At 37.4% G+C, this 17126-nt stretch overlaps 1 protein-coding gene across 6 annotated transcripts in view; it reads right to left on the bottom strand.

Moving 5' to 3' along the window:
- Window positions 1-17126, bottom strand: part of LOC106955954 (ral guanine nucleotide dissociation stimulator) — a 59696-nt gene that overhangs the window by 5312 nt on the left and 37258 nt on the right. For 5 of the 6 annotated variants that reach the window (XM_015046413.1, XM_015046412.1, XM_015046411.1 and 2 more), the window contains exons 2-12: window positions 8887-9191; window positions 7844-7918; window positions 6278-6471; window positions 5999-6123; window positions 4624-4839; window positions 4256-4359; window positions 4096-4180; window positions 1457-1534; window positions 683-769; window positions 437-469; window positions 234-355 (exon numbers count right to left, since the gene is read on the bottom strand). In XM_015046413.1, the coding sequence (XP_014901899.1) occupies window positions 234-355; window positions 437-469; window positions 683-769; window positions 1457-1534; window positions 4096-4180; window positions 4256-4359; window positions 4624-4839; window positions 5999-6123; window positions 6278-6471; window positions 7844-7918; window positions 8887-9191 (1424 nt within the window). The remainder of the gene's footprint in view (window positions 1-233; window positions 356-436; window positions 470-682; window positions 770-1456; window positions 1535-4095; window positions 4181-4255; window positions 4360-4623; window positions 4840-5998; window positions 6124-6277; window positions 6472-7843; window positions 7919-8886; window positions 9192-17126) is intronic. The other variant, XM_015046409.1, reaches the window with a different exon arrangement.

The raw sequence follows: 17126 nt of genomic DNA, 5'->3' as shown, positions 1-17126 counted from the left end.
AGATGTTTCCATATGGGAAATAGCCCTCATATTTTACAAACTACTTAACATTTAAGGTTTATTTGAAAGTTAAAAAGTGTTAAATTTGTGTTAATTTTTATGTTTATTAGGGTTTCAAACTGTGAATGAAAACATCATTAAATCTACAGAAAACTATTTGATCTGGAGAAACTTAGGATCATCATGCACAGATGTTTTATTTAAAAAAGAATAATATTTGATAAGTTAACAACCTTTCTGCCTCGCTGAGTTTCTCCACGGCTGCGAACCACTCTCTGAAGTGGCTTTCCTGAGTGAAGCTGTAGTTGTTGGAGGCCAACTGGAGAAGTTTGATCTGAGCGATCACCTCAAACTCCTGCAAAATACAACAGAATCCAGCGATTTAAAAATTATTTTTAATCTATCAGAAGCTTTGAAACAGTAAAAACAAATTTACCTTTCTCCTCTTCTCGAAGTTAATCAGACCACCCTGAAAAAACAAAACAAAACAGGAGAATAAAAACATCAGCAACGTCAGAAAATGAAACAGGAGTTTAAAATTATTTTGGTGCCATTTTTTCACCCTGCAACAATGGCTTATTCTTTTTCATCCACAAAAACATGCTGTAAATTCAAAACTCAGAAGTCAGCACCTAAAGAATGCATGGGAGAATGTACAAACAGAAAAAACAAAATGGCTGACCTCTGTGTAATCCTTCATGGCAGTGTCCATCATCACCAGGTCCGTTAGGAATGTTCCCAAATAAGGAATGGTCCCCTGCATGACTCCCTGTTCACAGAGGGATAATTACTGACAGACTCAAACAAGCAACACATAAATGATTTAAAGATTATCTACTGAAACATAACTGAATCATTAGAAACAAAAAAACTCTTTTGCAAGTTTAGGGTACAGATAAGAAAATAAAAATAATTCATAATATTACAAGAATAAAGTTGAAAAAAAAAATTCAGAACAATATGAGAATAAAGTTATAGTATTATGAGGATACATTTACGACTTTATTCTTGTAATATTATGAATTTATTCTTGTAATTTTAAGAATTTGTTTTCATAATTTTGACGTCATTCTTTAATTATTATGAATTCATTCCAATAATTTTATGTACTTATTCTTCAACTTTGATTTATTCATTTATTCTTGAAATATGACTTTATCCTCATTTTATTGCAATTTTCTTGTATTATTTTGACTTTATTCTCATAATATTAAGCCTTTATTCTTATTATTACTTTATTCTCATACAAGTTTATTCTCGTAATATGATTTCACTCTCATAATTTTATTGTTTTGTACTTTGTATGTCCCTAATACGCTGCCATAAGATCTAGAGTGAAACAAGGAGTCGTCAGATGGGGCGCAGTACCATCACCCACCACTAGATGGCACATGTAGTGTTTCTCTGTAATTTCTGAGGTTCATTAACAGCTTTTCTTCACTGAATCGGGTCTCACCAAGTCTCTCTGCTGCTGGTGTCTCCTTTGAGCTCGTTTGGGGTTGATTTCTAAAGTTGCAAACTTTGAAGTTCCCTCCTGCAGAAACAACAACATGTTCATGTTTTAGCAACTTTTCATTTGTTGGGAGTTTTCTAGATTTTAAAAGCAAAACATGCACAAATGTCCACTCAAACACACATTTGCTCAGTTCACATTTATTTCAGTTCAGTCTGGTGCACTGGTCTCAATTACCACCTTTTTGAAGGACAATTTTGTTTAATAAGACAATTTTCTCATGTTATAAGCGAAATAATCTGCCAGTGGATCTAGAACTTTTCCATCAAAATTAAGAAATTATTGACTTAAAACTCCTGAATAGTTACTTATAAGTTAGTTTGTCTTATTTTACGTGTACTATAATATTTAAAATAGAAACTACACCAAAAATACTTGGTAAGAGTTTGTGCTTTTGCAGTGTTGAAATTCAAGTATTTTCAAGGATTTAAAGTGTTGCATGAAGCCTACTAATCAGGTCATGGAGTTAAAGGAAATAAACTAGTTCAGGGTTAGTTTATGAGACTGAAAAAAAAAAGAAAGTCTGTTGACCCTTGGAAAGGAAAAACGGGAAGAAAAATTCCTGAGTGAGTCGCTGAGGCTCTGTTTATATGCAAAAGCAGCCTGGACTGAGAAGATACAGAGAAAGGGAGGCGACGCCCTGAAGTCCGGCCATCAGCGGCGTTATCTACAGGGTTTCCTCCCTCTGACGTCAGCAGGGATTCCCTCACAGGAGGCCCTGCTTTAAGCTCTCAGGTTACACAAAAATGCGATCCTGAGTTCATGTCAGCTTTCCTGGAACTGCAGATTGTTGCTAAGAGGAAAGCTGTTCCAGATGTTCAAGCTGAAAAACATCTGCAGCAAAAACCCGATTCTGATTTTCACTGTGTCCAGCTGGGCAGCTTGGACCAAATAAAATGGACACAAACCTTACTTAAGACAATGGAAACCTGGATTTTATAAACTGCTGGTCAATATAAACGTTTCACATCAGTATATATCAATAATTATTGACCAGTTTTTTGTTTTAAATATCTGACTTTTTCCGCTTTATCCAAAGTTTTCACTCCACACTGTGGTTTTTTAATTTTTAATCGGTTATTACAGTGGCGGAACTTTAAACTGCTGCTGCTGCAGTTACTCAACAGGCTGTTGCTAGGTAACCAAAAAATGAGTGGGTTGCTAGGTAACCAAAGAGAGAGTGAGTTAGTTGGTTCATTCCACCAGTGTAGCTTTTCTCTGCCTTTCTTAGGGCTGTTGAAATATGCAATAAATCAATTAATCGCACAATAAATTAAAAGGAGGTTAATCATTTCCATTTGTGCAATTTATTATTTTTCTCTTTTTCTCCCAAAAACAGGATGACAAAAGTCTTCAGTCTCAATTAGCCCTTTTTTCTGAAGGACAATTTTGACTTCATGATTAATTTTATTTTGTTGTTTCTATTGTTTTGTTAATTTATTTTGGAAATTTTAAATATCTTCCAGTTCTTGAGTTAAATGTTTATTGTTTATCGCATGAACCTCTGGGACAATTTATCATCTAGTATCATCAGCTCAGAAAGCTGAGCGACTCTGGATTGGAGTTAATTGAAATTATTGAATATTCCGTCAGATGTACTGATACTTATCAAATCTCTATCAGAATATATAATGTTACTGATTTATTGCACAGGCTTTTCTAGAAGTCTAAATTAAATAAAGAAAAATAGTCTTGCCAGTTTTATTTAGACCAATAAACTAGAAACTATATTTACTGACAAAAAAACTTGATAGAAATAGTTGAGTTTTATTTGGAATAAAGTAAAATTCAGCTGTTATTAAACTGCTAAATGGCATCAGGGAAGCCCAGATCCGACCCAGAACTTGGCTCAGATCTACAGGAACACCAACTGTTCTGCAGGATGTTCTCTTACAGCCACAGCGAAGTGACGAGGTCACATCCTGCTGCTATCCGCTCAGCTGTCGTTGGTCCAAGTTATGTAATGCGCACTGACTGTTTTATATGTCTAGGACAAAAACATGGAACTCACGGGTTAGCTGTAATTTTAATGCTGAAATTAGACTTTATAATTTCATAATTTCAACCAACAACATTTAAAGGTGACCTCTTTGAGAAGCATTAGTGGAGCCTCCTGCACAACCAACAGAAATCCAGCAAGTGGTTTCTGGATGGTAAGTAAACAAGAAAACACTTGTCTTTTCCAGCAGCCACTGTACAATGCATACAGCAGCTGACCAAACGTGCAAGAGCTCAGCTTGGGTTGCTATCTGACGGGCAGAGCTCTGCTGGGGTTGCTAGGTAACGGGCATTCCAGAGGTTTTTGAAACGGCTCATTTTCACCAAAAGAAGCTAAGAAATGACTGGGTGTTTTCTTCCAAAGTGCTTGTAATGGAATTATAAAAAAGTACAAAAGGTCAACTTTGCATTATAGGTAACCTCTAAAATATTGATGTAACACCAACAACATAGAAAAACCCCCACCAAATTCTGAGTTGCCAGTGACACTTTTCAATTAATTTGGATTCATTTCTATGTAATTATTATTTGTTTAATTTCTCTCAAGTATTTTTACTCTGTAGTGCTTAAAAGACGAGACTCACCTTCACCAGCAGCTCTCGACTCAAGGAATAGTTATTGTCGTCTGAGAAGATTTCGGAAAGCTCTCTGAAGGTTCTGACACTTTCCCTGTGAACAGAAGCAGAAACCAGAGTCAGGAATCCCCTCAGGAAAGATCCGTCCAAGTCCAGAGTCCAAACCTACCGAGCCACTTCGTCCCAGGTCCTCTTCAGGCGGTGGATGGAGTTGCACTGCAGGGCAGAGAGGATCGCTCGCAAAGAGGAGAAGTTCTTCAGGATCCGACATTCCTGATGGGAACAATGATCCAGTGAGACAAATGGAAACAGCAACACTGAAGCAACTTAACTGCTTAAAGTTAATCCTGTCACAATAAGCAATAAATCAATTAATGTCATGGTAAATTAAAATGATAATTTCCATTTAGACAATTATTATTTTCTGAAATGCAGTTTTGGTCAACGGGTCTCCATAACCCATTTTAATTACTGTTGTTTTTGTTAGTTTATTTTGCATATCTGAAATGTTTTCCGGTTCTAGGCGGTGTGGCTCACCCGCGCCACATCGATCCACCTCTCGATGAGCCGGGCTCTCTGGTTGGGCTTCAGCGCTGGGTTGCTCAGGCAGGTGGTGATCACACAGTTGGTCACCGAGTTGAACTGGGCCACAGTGGCTCGGATGGTGGGAGCCAGGTGCTCCTTGCCCTTCTTGTCCCGCTGAGACCAAATGCCGCCCAGGCAGTGGTACGGCACCACCTTCTTGAACAGGTCCTGAGCAGACAGGAGGATACAGAGAAAAAAATGGGTTTAATCACTTTTGCTTCTCATGTTATGAGATAAAACTTTATATTTTAATCTGAATAGCCGAAATGCAGAATAATTCAGAAATACTAATTTTTTCCACATTTTCAGAGTCATTACTAGCTTTATTCAACGTTCACAGTCTTTTTTTCTTATAGTGAAACCTAAGAAAGTTTCAATTCAGTATTATATTAATTTGTTCTCAGTGTAGAGGAATTTTAAAAATCAATATGTTTACCTAGTGGGTGATGAGAAAGGATTATTTGCACATACAATAATTTTACAAAAGAAGTCATAGTTGATCTTTAATAACTCTTAATATAGGCTGAAATTGATCAATACCTGTTGCTTTAAAATATAAAATCAAATGCAGGTTTAAGCTGTTTCTCAGTTTTTGATGAAATACTTAATGTAGCAGTAATGTTTTTAGATCCACTTTTCTTATTGGGTTGAACAACATGTGCTTTTTCCCATCATTTTGTATAAATAACATCCAATTGAAGAAAAAAAACATTCAGCTTTTGCTGCAAAGGTTTTATGTTTTTCTTTATTTTATATCGTAAAGATGCTAAAATATAAAAAAACGACAAGCAAACAAATCAAAAACAAGTTTTTTGTTTGTTTTTTAAAGGTCAGGTTATATTAGGACCTCTAAATGAGTTTAATTTATCTGGACCGAGGGGGAAAATGGCTCTTTGGGTTGTAAAGGCTGCAGGTATGTGAAGCTTTGCAAAGACACTACGATTACAAAAACCAGCAGAGGAAACTTTTACTGCTGTTCAGCTTCACACTCTGTCCCGGAACTCTTAATTACACAGTAAAATGTTTAAATAAACCAAGAAAACATACAGTGCAAAACTAAAATAAATTAAGCTATATATTTCCAAATAATATGTAATGGGTAGTAATCAAATATTCCACCATAACACTGTCATTTGATTTTCAGGTGGGAAAAAAACCTAGAAAACCTTGAACTGTCTGTAAACGCACCTCCATTTGTAACTGAAATGAAGAACTATTTTCCCTCTTGGATCAGAAAGTTTCCATTAAAGTCAACAAAACTCCTGCACCTGATTTTCAGACGTCAACGTGAATAAATCTGCTGACGAGGGAAGGAAAACCCGCTCACCGCGTCCATGAGCGTGAACTGCTCCGCCACCATGATGGGGTCAAACGACAGGAAGCTGAAAGCAGGAAGCTCGTCCTCAAAGCCGCTCTCCTCCTGCGTGGCGAACGGGCAGCCGATGTGTTCCCCTGAACAAAAAAACCAGCAGAAAAATAACATTTTTTAAAAAACGCTGCATCCAGCTGAGCTTGTTCTAAACCCTGCTCATCTAAAACTAATCTGCATCTGTTTTTATCATTTCAAATAAATAAATCCCTCTCTTCTCCTGTCCTGCCTTCATACCATCGGGATCGGGCTCACACTGCTGTCGGCGGTGGAAGTGGGCCAGCAGGTTGCGGGCGCGGCGCTCCAGGTCCGAGCCGGGGAAGTGGAGGTGGAGGTAGGCCAGGAGTTGGTGCAGACATTCGTAGTTCGGAGGGTTCCAGAAATCCTCGGAGTACTGGTCCAACCACGCGCCAAGGATGGACGAGACGGTACTGAAACGCACAAGTAACGTCATTAAACAACAATCTGGTGACAGATTCACTGCAAAAACACAAAGTATTTCCAAATATTTCATTCTAGGTTAAACTGCAAATGTCTTCATACTTAAAATAAGGCAAAACTAACTTACAAGTAACTTTTCTACAAAAAGTAGGAGCTTGTTTTGAGTAAGTAATTCCTTAATATTGATTAAAAAGTTTCACTGGCAGATTAATTCTTTATTACATGGGGAAAATATTTTATTCCAGGTGAAATAATCTAAGGAATTACTTAGTTAAAACAAGCTCCTATAATTAGTTTTGTCTTTATTTAAAGTGTACTAAAGTATTTGCATTAGATATTTGCTTAGGAAAGTTTTGTGCTTTCTCAGGTGTTTTTTTATAGATCCGATTTTTATCTATTTTTAATTTATTAATTTATTTTGGTCACTTTCTTTTCTAAAAAAAGAAATTACAAAAAATATTCTCAAAAAAATATTAGGGTCAAGCCAAGAGAATTTCTGTTTGATTACAATAAAGTCTTATTATTAGCAGAAAAAAAATGCAATTATACCAGGAAAAAAAGTGTTAAAATGATGAGGGAAAGTTGTTTTAATGAGAAAAAAAAAATCATAATTTTACATTTTTTAAAATAGTTTTTATTAGTTTTCCTGATATTCTGACTTTATTCTTGTATTATTTTGATTTAATCTTGTATTTTTTTCAACTTTATTGTCAAACTACTGTATTCTTGTAATGTTATGACTTTATTTTTGAAATAAAAGGAAAAAAGCATAACCCGACCTTTATATTTTGTTACAGAATAAATAGAAGCTGTAAAACATGTTTGTTAAACAAGATGGTCGCCTTACGCATGCTGACATCGCTCTGGACTGTGGAAACCCAAAAAATGCATTGGTGGAAAAAAATCCAGATTTCCAAAGACCTAAATCTTCAAAAACTAAAAATTTGATTAATCAATAAACTTTACTTATCGCCCAACTCTACATTAAACGTTTGTCTGTATGAAATTAACAAATTTCTGCTGCTACAGACACGTTCTTTGGTCTAACCACTGGATTCCTGCATGCATCCGTTCAGCCGTGGTTTAAACTCCAAAAAGCCCACACTAGGAAAGGAGAAGTGGGAAGAATGTGGAATGTGGGTTTTTCTCTGGACGTGTTACAATCAGCTGTTCATCAACTGCAGGCTCAGATCTAAACATCTAAAGTAAAAAAACTAGAGAATGTGTCCAGAACAAAGATAACAGAGACGGCCTGTTTGGTGACAGTGGCCCTTCGTGATGGAGTAGAGGTTTCGTCTCACTGATTATCAGTTAATTAACTGGGTTTTTAGTTGAATTTGAGCAGAAACAGTTGACACTCACTTTCTCAGCTCCGTGCAGTCGTCCTGGGAGACTCTGTGTGCAGAAGCTGCAGGAACATTTTGGAGTTTGGCATACCTGAAAGCACAAGAGATCAATTTTATACCAGAGACCAAGAAAAATGACATCTGTATATCAGGAACATTAAATGATATGGCTCATTTTCCAGACAACAAAAACATTAACTTATTGCCAAAAAATGGCTGGGTGATTTTTGTTGTTTTTTTAAACACTGCTTTTTTTTAAGAAGCAGCAGAAACCCAAATGAAAGTACAAAAATGTGCAAAAAAATTAATTTTGCATAAGTGTCCAAGTTTTAACAGTTTCCTACAGTGTTTTCACAGTCACCATTTGAGGGATAATTTGATATATAGCAATTTGATAATGGAAAGCTATTAGTCTTATTAGTAAAGTAGGATTTATTGAAATTAATACTTTAAAATGTAAAGACATTGTCTAAAAATACTGAAAACGATGTATAAAGCACTGAACAAAAGTCTTCCTTCTGGTTTTCACAAATTATTTAAATTAGGAGAGAGTATATACAATTTACAAGGTTTGTTAATACTTGAACATGATAAAGAAAAAGTAAAGTAAAATCTAGATGTTATTGGTGTATAACTATGGAATGAACTAAAGGATGATTTCAAATTATGTGAGTTTTAAAAGAGCCTTAAAATGTAAAATTATAAAAGCTGTGCATGTATATAATGTGAAACCATGAATGCATGTAATGTGAGTATGTGTACTTGTTTACAGTAGATTTAGTCTGAATTAGAGCAGGGAAGTTTAAACTTGGAGATTGGTTTCAGTCCTTACTTTTATTGGTAAATTATTGGTTTGTTTTGTTTTCTAATTTGTAATGTTGTTAATTTACCAAGATAAGGTAAATCTGATCTGATTTAGATAAGTTTTTGTCTGCCTCTGGTTCCCTCCACTCCCCAGAAAAAGTGGGTATCACCATGGCAACCCTACCTCTGTTCTCTCATGACTCAGCAGTTTCAGCTCTGTAATAAGCGGGCAGCTTAACAGCAGGTTTTCATTACCTGTTGAGCAGGAGATCCAGCACCTGCTTGGTGGTGGCGAAGGATCGGTAGGTGCAGAGGAAGATGGTGACGTAGGTGGAGTCTTTGCCCCTGAAGGCCGATACCATGTACTCCACCAGCCTCTCCAGCGTGCCGGCCTTGATAGTCCGCACCTTGCACGTCTCGTAGAGGCTCAGGGCGGAGTCCGTGTCCACACCCAGCCAACGCTGCCCCTTGCTGGCCGACTGGTGGAGCTGCATCTTCCTCAGGGTGATGGTGAAGATGGCATCCTCCTCCGCCTCCTCGCCGATCTCCTGCGTCGAGCTCTAAAATAAACAAAAGACGTTTTAGTCTAACTCAGTCTTTTTCTGGTGGTTTTTTTATATCATGGTGTATTAGAGGATTTTTTGTTTCTGCCAAAGCTTTAATTATGCTTCTCAATGACAAATAACCCGTAAATGTTATTAATGCACACAACATTTAGTAGTAAAGAACAACTTCTTCTTTGATTTCCATGTGTTTGACATAATTGGACAGCTTAGAATGAACACTTTTTAAATCTGTAAATAAAACATCCTGAGTGACCCGTTCATGATTTTGTCGTTACCAGTCACATTTATCAAACAGCACCACCCTTCTCATTAGGATGAACAAAGAAAACAACATTAAGTGAGTTAAGAGTCTAATATTTTCATTTGCATATATTAAGATGTTGTAATATAAAAATTACTCACTCCGTGAGTGTTAGTTAAATGGGTTAAATGGTCCTGAGCCAGAAAAAGCTGAGGTCCACACTGACATCTTGACAAGACAAGTCGGCTTTCGAGGAGCAGTTTAACGCAGATTAGAGAGCGCCGGTTCTGGTGCAGAACGTTGAGACGTGAAGCCTTTAATCACGGCCATCTGTGTGACCCGGCCGCGCTCTTTTTTTGTTTGCTCGTTGTGCTCTGAGTCACGCTTTGTGAATCATGTGTGCGGCGGTGCACAAACAACAATAGCAGGTTACCAAACCGAGCTAGCTGGATAACAGGGTCAACAATACAAGCTGCAGCCTGTGCAGAAGCTGCATGAATGTGACCTCTGTAGGCTGCAACAATAGTTTTTTCCCCTCCTCGTTCTCCCAAAAGCATGAAACTGGTTCAGTTTCATCATTTGGTTAATTTTCTTCTTTTTAATCCACTATGAACTTTGTTTTAAATTATTAAAATAGTGTGATGCAGTTGTGCTTCGAATGGAAATAAAACCGTGAACCCGGAACGTTCTCACATCTGGAGCGCTTAGCTGCAACTTTAGTCAGATTCGATGTTTAAAAACAAAACAAAGAAGCATTTTTAACAATAAAATGTAAAGCAAATATTGTAATTCCTCTAGAGGATTTCTCTTTTAACATCAGTGCAAAGGTGTGTACAGTAAAAAAAAAGCTCATGGATGTCTCAAATCTCTGAAATAGAGAGAGAACTGAATCCAGTTTGAAATATAAAAGCTGGTTTTGTTCCCAGTTTAATCACAGAGCAACGTGTTTCCAATCAGCGGTCAGACAAATCGTATCCAAGGGACATCCAGAACCTCACAGAACCACCAGGAGAGGGAAGGAGGAACATCATGTTCACTTCATGTTCGTCATCAGAGTCCAGCTATGAAAACACACTGGCACTTCTTCTTCTTTTTCGTGTTCAGGATCTGTTCAGCAACAACACTGCCTGTGCCAAGTTGCTCCGTTTGTTACCATGGAAACAAGCTCTAATTTACAGAGTTGAATGGAATCAAAGCAGACCAATTATAAAGTGCTAGAGATGCATCTTCTTTTTATTATCATTATAAATGTACTCTTCATTATAAAAGCTGATGTGCCAAACTCGAGGCCCGGGGGCCAAATCTGGCCCGCCACAACTTTTTATGTGGCCCTCTAGACTCCAGATTACATCAGTAAGTCCCAACAGTTTTTCACAAATCTGCGAAATTCCCACAGAAATCAACATATCCCCGCATTTTTCCTGTGAGTTTATTGCACATTTTCCTCAAAAATTGTCAAAAACATTGAGTTAAAGATAATTTTATTGTCTGCTGTAGGCCAAAATTAATTAAATTAAAAGTAATAATCACAAGTTTTGTAATTAAAAGTGTATCAAACATGCTTCCAGCACAAAGAAGCAGAAATGTAAGCCATCTTTTTCTGGCAAAGTTTTCACTTAATTTTCCAAATGTTGGGTTTGTGTCAGTTGTAAGTCAGAATTACCGAAGCTAAAAGAAATAACCCCCTGTTTTGTTCTTAAAATTAAGTTAAACATTTTGTTCTGCACAAAGTAGCAGAAATTTTGAATTTTCTTTTTCTGGCACAGTTTTTCGTTCCACTTAATTTTCCAAGTTTTTTTCCATTTTCTTTGTCAGCTCTAAGCCAGAAGTATCCAAATTAAAAGAAATGAGGAGCTCTCAAGCAGCTCTGAAAGGGATGAGAGACATTTTGTCTTCTAAATCAGTTGCAGAAAAACACTCCTGACAAACGAGGAGAGCAGAAACAAAGTGCTGTAAATTCTGTTCATTGTGAAGAAGCAGCTGCAGCTGAAGGCCTGGGCAGCAGGGAGCTGCTTATCAAGCAAACCACAGAGGCTGCTATCACTTCAAACCCTCCAACACACAGAGAGCTCAAGGGCAGCGCCCCGCTCCGATCCTGATATAAAGCTCCTATTCATTCCTGCCGTTTCCACGATCAGCCTCCGCTGCTAAACAAACACAGACCTCAATACCTTCATCAAAGTGTCACCTGAAGCTACCTAAAATGTTGGTAAAAGTTTCCTATCTAACCACCAGAAAGGCAGTCTGCCAACGCTTCCTTGACAGTCTGATGAACTCGAATCTGAAAGATGCAGTTTGGACATGATGGTGAAGATGATGATGATGAGCTGGTCTCACATTCCTTCAGCGTGACTCAGATCTTCATCAATCATCCTGGTTACAAACAGGAAAACGCCACTTTAAAAGCTGCCTAAACATAGAAAACTTAACCAGAAGTTACTGGCAGAGCAACTCAAGAATTTCATCAACGACTGACAGGAAATCAATCGAGCCGTGTCGTCATGCTGATCAAATCCAAACTGCTCCGGAAAATTACGAATTATTTCTTTGTCGGCTGCAAATCTTGTTTGGAAAAAGTTGATAAAAAAATGTCAAAGGGCGGTAATCGATTAATAAGATTTTTAAAAAAAATATTTTCAATTAAGCATTTTTATACAATATTAGAAATGCATTTCAAGTGGAGGTGACTGATATGAAAATTTGGGTGATTATTGATATCCAATATTAATAATGCTGTGTGTTGCTGTAAATATGTTCTACCTAGAGCTCCTCAAGTGGCAAAGTTTAGCTTCACCTGGTTCAAATTCTGAAGAAAAAAACCCATTAAGAATCTTTATGTCAAATTATTGATCAAAATAATAATCAACATTTTACTAAACCATATTTTTATCTGTAGATGCATTCTTTGCTACAAATGATCTAATAGACACTAAATTAATGCTATATTATTGCATTTTGGGCAACAGAATGTTTATTTACGTATTTAAACAAAGGAATTAAATGGTTTATTTACATCTTTTAATGCATTTTTATATTGTGTAAAAAAGGCTTAAGTGATTAAATAAAAAAGCTGAAGAATGTACCGATTTTATCCGATTAATCGTCACAACAATCAATTAATCGGTTACTAAAATAATCATTAGTTGGCAAATGGATCCATCCGTTCCATCCACCATCTTGAATAAAAAAGTTTTACATTATAAAACATCTGCTTTTACATCTGATGTCTTAACCGCAGCCACCTGGTTCTGGTTCGGTCCAACACTGACGTTCTGGGAAAAAGGGAAAACCCTTCGTTCTGAGCCAAGCGGCGCTCTGGGAGTGTCGGTAGGGGGTCTGCCAAAGCTCATGGAGAGAAAATAAACACACCTGCTTGGATGGCTAGAAAGCCCCTGTGAGGCAGAACCTAAATGTGTGTGTGCAGGGAAACCCCCGCTGCAGAGAGGCAACACTAACCCCTTCCCCCCCGAAACAGTAAACAGCTGAACAAAGCCAACGCTGCCGCCCCGGAGCACAAACCAGAGACTTCCCCTCCACAACAATGAGCGCTGAATGGAGGGGAGGTCATCTGGAAGGGCAGCAGAGCAGAAAGTGAGGGTAAACAAACGTTCAAATCCTCTCCTGGGATCTAAACACACAGCCTGGGGGTTCTCCGAATCCAGGAAACCTTCTGTCCAATATTATACTAGTCAGTGAAAGTTAGTGATCAGCAGAGGCGGGTAGAGTACCCAAAAAATTTACCCAAGTAAGAGTAGCACTACTTCAACATATTTTTACTCAAGTAAAGAGTGGCCGTCCAAGAAATTGTTAAAGCAAGAGTAAAAAAGTATTTGGTAAAAAGTTTACTCAAGTACTGAGTGGTCAACTTCTCAATCATTTAATACCTAAAACTTACATCATCAAGTTAAGTGAAAATTTTGGTATTTTAAGAACCAAAATGACAATAATTCATATAATTAACAAAAAATAACAGGCAAAAGAAAAATCAGATTCCTTCAATAAAAAAATTATAAAACTTTAACAAAAACTGCGGGTGTGTGTCTGTCTGCTGAATTTTTGGTTAAAATTTTATGGCAATTTAAAGGCTAATACTTAATAAAAACTTTTTTTTTCATAGCATCAGCTCTGTTTTTTAAGACAACAGAAAGATGAAAAACATTCACTTTAAATTGGATCCACAGCGCCGGTCACATGTTTGTATCAGGAGAACCAGAACCAGAGCATTAAGTGAAGCTGGAGGGAAACACAAAACCTCTCCACCCCCTAGAAGAGCAAGATAATCCCACTGAATCAAATCAAATCCCTCCAGAACCTTCTCCTCCAGCCGACTCCAAACACACACACCCACACACACACGTCTTCAAATCTTCGTTTAAGGGAGCAGGAAGAATTAAGTAACTTTCCAGGCCGTCACACTCTTGCAGCTGTCCGATTTTTCTTTCTTTTTTTTTTTCTTTTTTTTAACGCTTGAATTCGGCTGCTTTGAAACAAAAGCTCCTCTGTGCAGAGTCCCGCTCCTGCTGCTCATGTTTCAGTCATTAAATCAGTGTCCAAAGTGCGGCTTGGGGGCCATTTGTGGCCCTTGGACTGAGGTTGTGTGGCCCCAAACGCAGCTTGAGAATGATACAAATTGACTTTTTACTTTTACATCAGGGTGAAATTATTACCAACATCCTTTTCTCATATTGGAAAAAGTTATTTTCAACACAAAGTGTTTGTCTTTTTATAACCAAGCTGGATCTATGTTTATATAAAGTGGATCCATGTTTATCCAGAGATTTTACTGACTTTGCTGCACCAAAATCGGCTTTTATTCTATTTTCTGAATTTGGGTAAATATGGACCCTTTTGCACATGCATACAACACTGGATGGCAAAAAGACGATTCTCAACAAAAAATTACTACTTTATTTGCTTGATTTTAGTTTTCTCTCTTTTCTTTGGCTAGCATGACAAATTTGTACACCCATGCATTAAATAAGCAGTAGAATCACATCTTAGCAGTAGGAAACTGACTCAACTTTGTGTCTATTTTTTTAAGCTCCAGATAATGTGGAGGAGCACAGTGAGAACACACAGAGTAACGTACACCCACAGGACATCAAGAGAAGCTTAATTATGTGTGCTGTTCTGTAATAAGACACTGTGCTTTCTTTTTTTGATTGTGTTCGGGGTTGTTTCTTCCCTCTGGGATAAGTGGAGTCACACTGTGTTGCTGGGTTCATCTGGGAACTGCTGGCTGAGTCATCATTGGCTCAGAAAACAGAGACAGGAAGAGCGAGAGTCCGATTTCACCGTCACTTACACTACCGCTCACCAGGAATGGGTCAATTAATCAATTAAATGAGATCAATAATTTCAATTCTGATGGTTGGTGTTTTTTGAAGGGCAATTTTGTTTACAGAGACATCATTATGGTTTCGGTTGTGTGTGATTTTTTTTTACCGTTTTTGATTATTGTGCTTTATTTTGGCTATTTTAAATGTCTTCCAGTTCCAGGACTAAGTGTTTTTCACAAAATGTATGTTTATTTGTTTTTGAGAGGGACAACTTGCATTATTAATGACTTCATGTTATTTCAATGGAAAAGTTAAATGTGACACAAAGTATTTGTCTTTTTCCAATGTAGCTGTAAGCAAAACTACGTCTTTCCAGAGACTTTTACTGAAAAGCTGACTTTGCTTTTATCTAATTTATTAAACTCAACTAAACACAGCAAGAGTTCTTGACTCAGATTTTGAGAATAAATTTGCTCAACTGAACCTAAAAGCATTGGAACAATTGGTGGGTTTCATTTAATATTTTAGGTTTTTTTTTAATATCCGTTTGTTTAGGCACATGAATACGTCTGACTTGATGTTTGCAGACGTGACTAAATGAAATCAAACGTAGACAAAAGCAGAATCTGAACCACATGGATCACTGATGTTCAGTTCATACACAGAATCCCCAACAATGAAAATGTTATCAGAAATCAAAGGTTCGTACGAAAGCCACTTGATCCAGCCAAACGCTGGCGCTGTCTGCACAGAGCCCAACTCGGCCACACCGGGCCTCACAGCGTAACGCGACCGCTGCATCGAATAAAGCCAAGCAGCGGGAGGCAAAAGAAAGCCACCGATTGTTGAGGAACCCTCCTGGGCCACCGTAGGGAGGGGGATAAGCCGTGAGTAATTGGTGTTAAAGCAGAGGATTAGATGGGAGTAACAACAGGTTAGCAGGAGAAACCAACGGGAGGTTCTGATAAACCGGTCTGGATCTGATGGAGAGTTCAAGCAGAACGTTTTATCCCGGTGGATGCTCCGCTCTAACCTTTTTATCTAATCAAACGGGAAACACTTCATAAGGAGTAAAACAAATGATTTCTGGTCAGAATCAGTCCAAAACAAGTCTGTTTTAAACTTACACCGGCACAGAAAAGTACAAACTGTCTCTAAATTATCATTTTAAACACAGTTTATAATCATTTTTCTTTAACGTAAAAAATAAAACTCAAATTGAGGCTTTGATGCTTTGAATTTTAGGCATTAATATAAAACTCTGAGCTAAAAGTGTCTAAAATTTTTATTTTTTACTATGAATGAGAGCCTGTTTATCTCGATCTAAAAAAATCAAACAAAAAGCTGAGGTATTATTTGGCAATGACGTGTTTTGCATTTAAAACCGCTCTATTAAGCACTTTATCAGAAGCTTTTTTCCTTATGCTATGAGGAATAAAGTCTGGAAACTTAAAGACTTTCTTCATGCATCATTTTATTTTTTCCACCATAACTTTTCAGACTTGGATGAAGACGTAGAAAGGCTGTTAAATTAATTTGGACTTTGACAAAAGGTAACACTCCCACAGCCGCGTCATGCAACATGTTCAACAAGATACTAGATACAAGAAACCGCTGGTCCATCTCTGAATCATCTGTTAATTAAAGTGTCTTACACACATACACACACACGCACACACACACACAGTTCTGTAACGTTAACCCACAATGACTCTGGGAGGCTCAGGCATCTACATCATCCAGCCTCTAAAAGCAAGATAAGCTCTGAGTGAACCCAGACAGTTTCTTCTGGGACGTCCTTATGTTGCACAAGTTGTATTTCTAAAATCCAGAGAAAAACTCTTTGGTTTCAGCTCCAAAACGTTGAAAATCTGACATTTCTTTCATTTTTCTGTTGCTTTTTGGAGCTTTGCTACGACTAAGCAATAAAATCAAGAGGTTAGAAAAAGATTCACATCCTGATTAATAGTTTAACATGTAATGTTTTTATTAATTGTATGAGGGGTTTGCCAAGGTTGCATCCTGGGGCTCCTTTATTGAATACCTACATGCTGACACTACCCTCTGACTATAACAAGTAGATCAGTTACTATAACTATGCAGATGACATACAGCTCTATGTTAAGATGTCAACAGGTGAGAAGATGCTTAGAATAAACCAACGTGTGGACTGTCTTAACTTTTCCCACCTAAATATTCTGTTTTTAAAACTAAAAACAAGTTTTAACTTGTCCAATAATCTGAGTGTAGTGATGGACACTGACCTGAACCTTCAGAGTCACATAAAGACAGTTACAAAGTTGGCCTTCCATCACCTGAACAACATTTCCATCCAGGAGTAGAGGACTAATGTCTCAGCATTAGAGAAACTCATCCATGCGTTTATCTTTTTACTAAAAAAGATCTGCC

The sequence above is a fragment of the Poecilia latipinna genome, unplaced genomic scaffold, assembly GCF_001443285.1.
Source record: "Poecilia latipinna isolate Pla-1442-1.1 unplaced genomic scaffold, P_latipinna-1.0 Scaffold779, whole genome shotgun sequence".
Taxonomy (NCBI): domain Eukaryota; kingdom Metazoa; phylum Chordata; class Actinopteri; order Cyprinodontiformes; family Poeciliidae; genus Poecilia; species Poecilia latipinna.
This window is presented reverse-complemented; position numbering and strand designations above follow the sequence as displayed.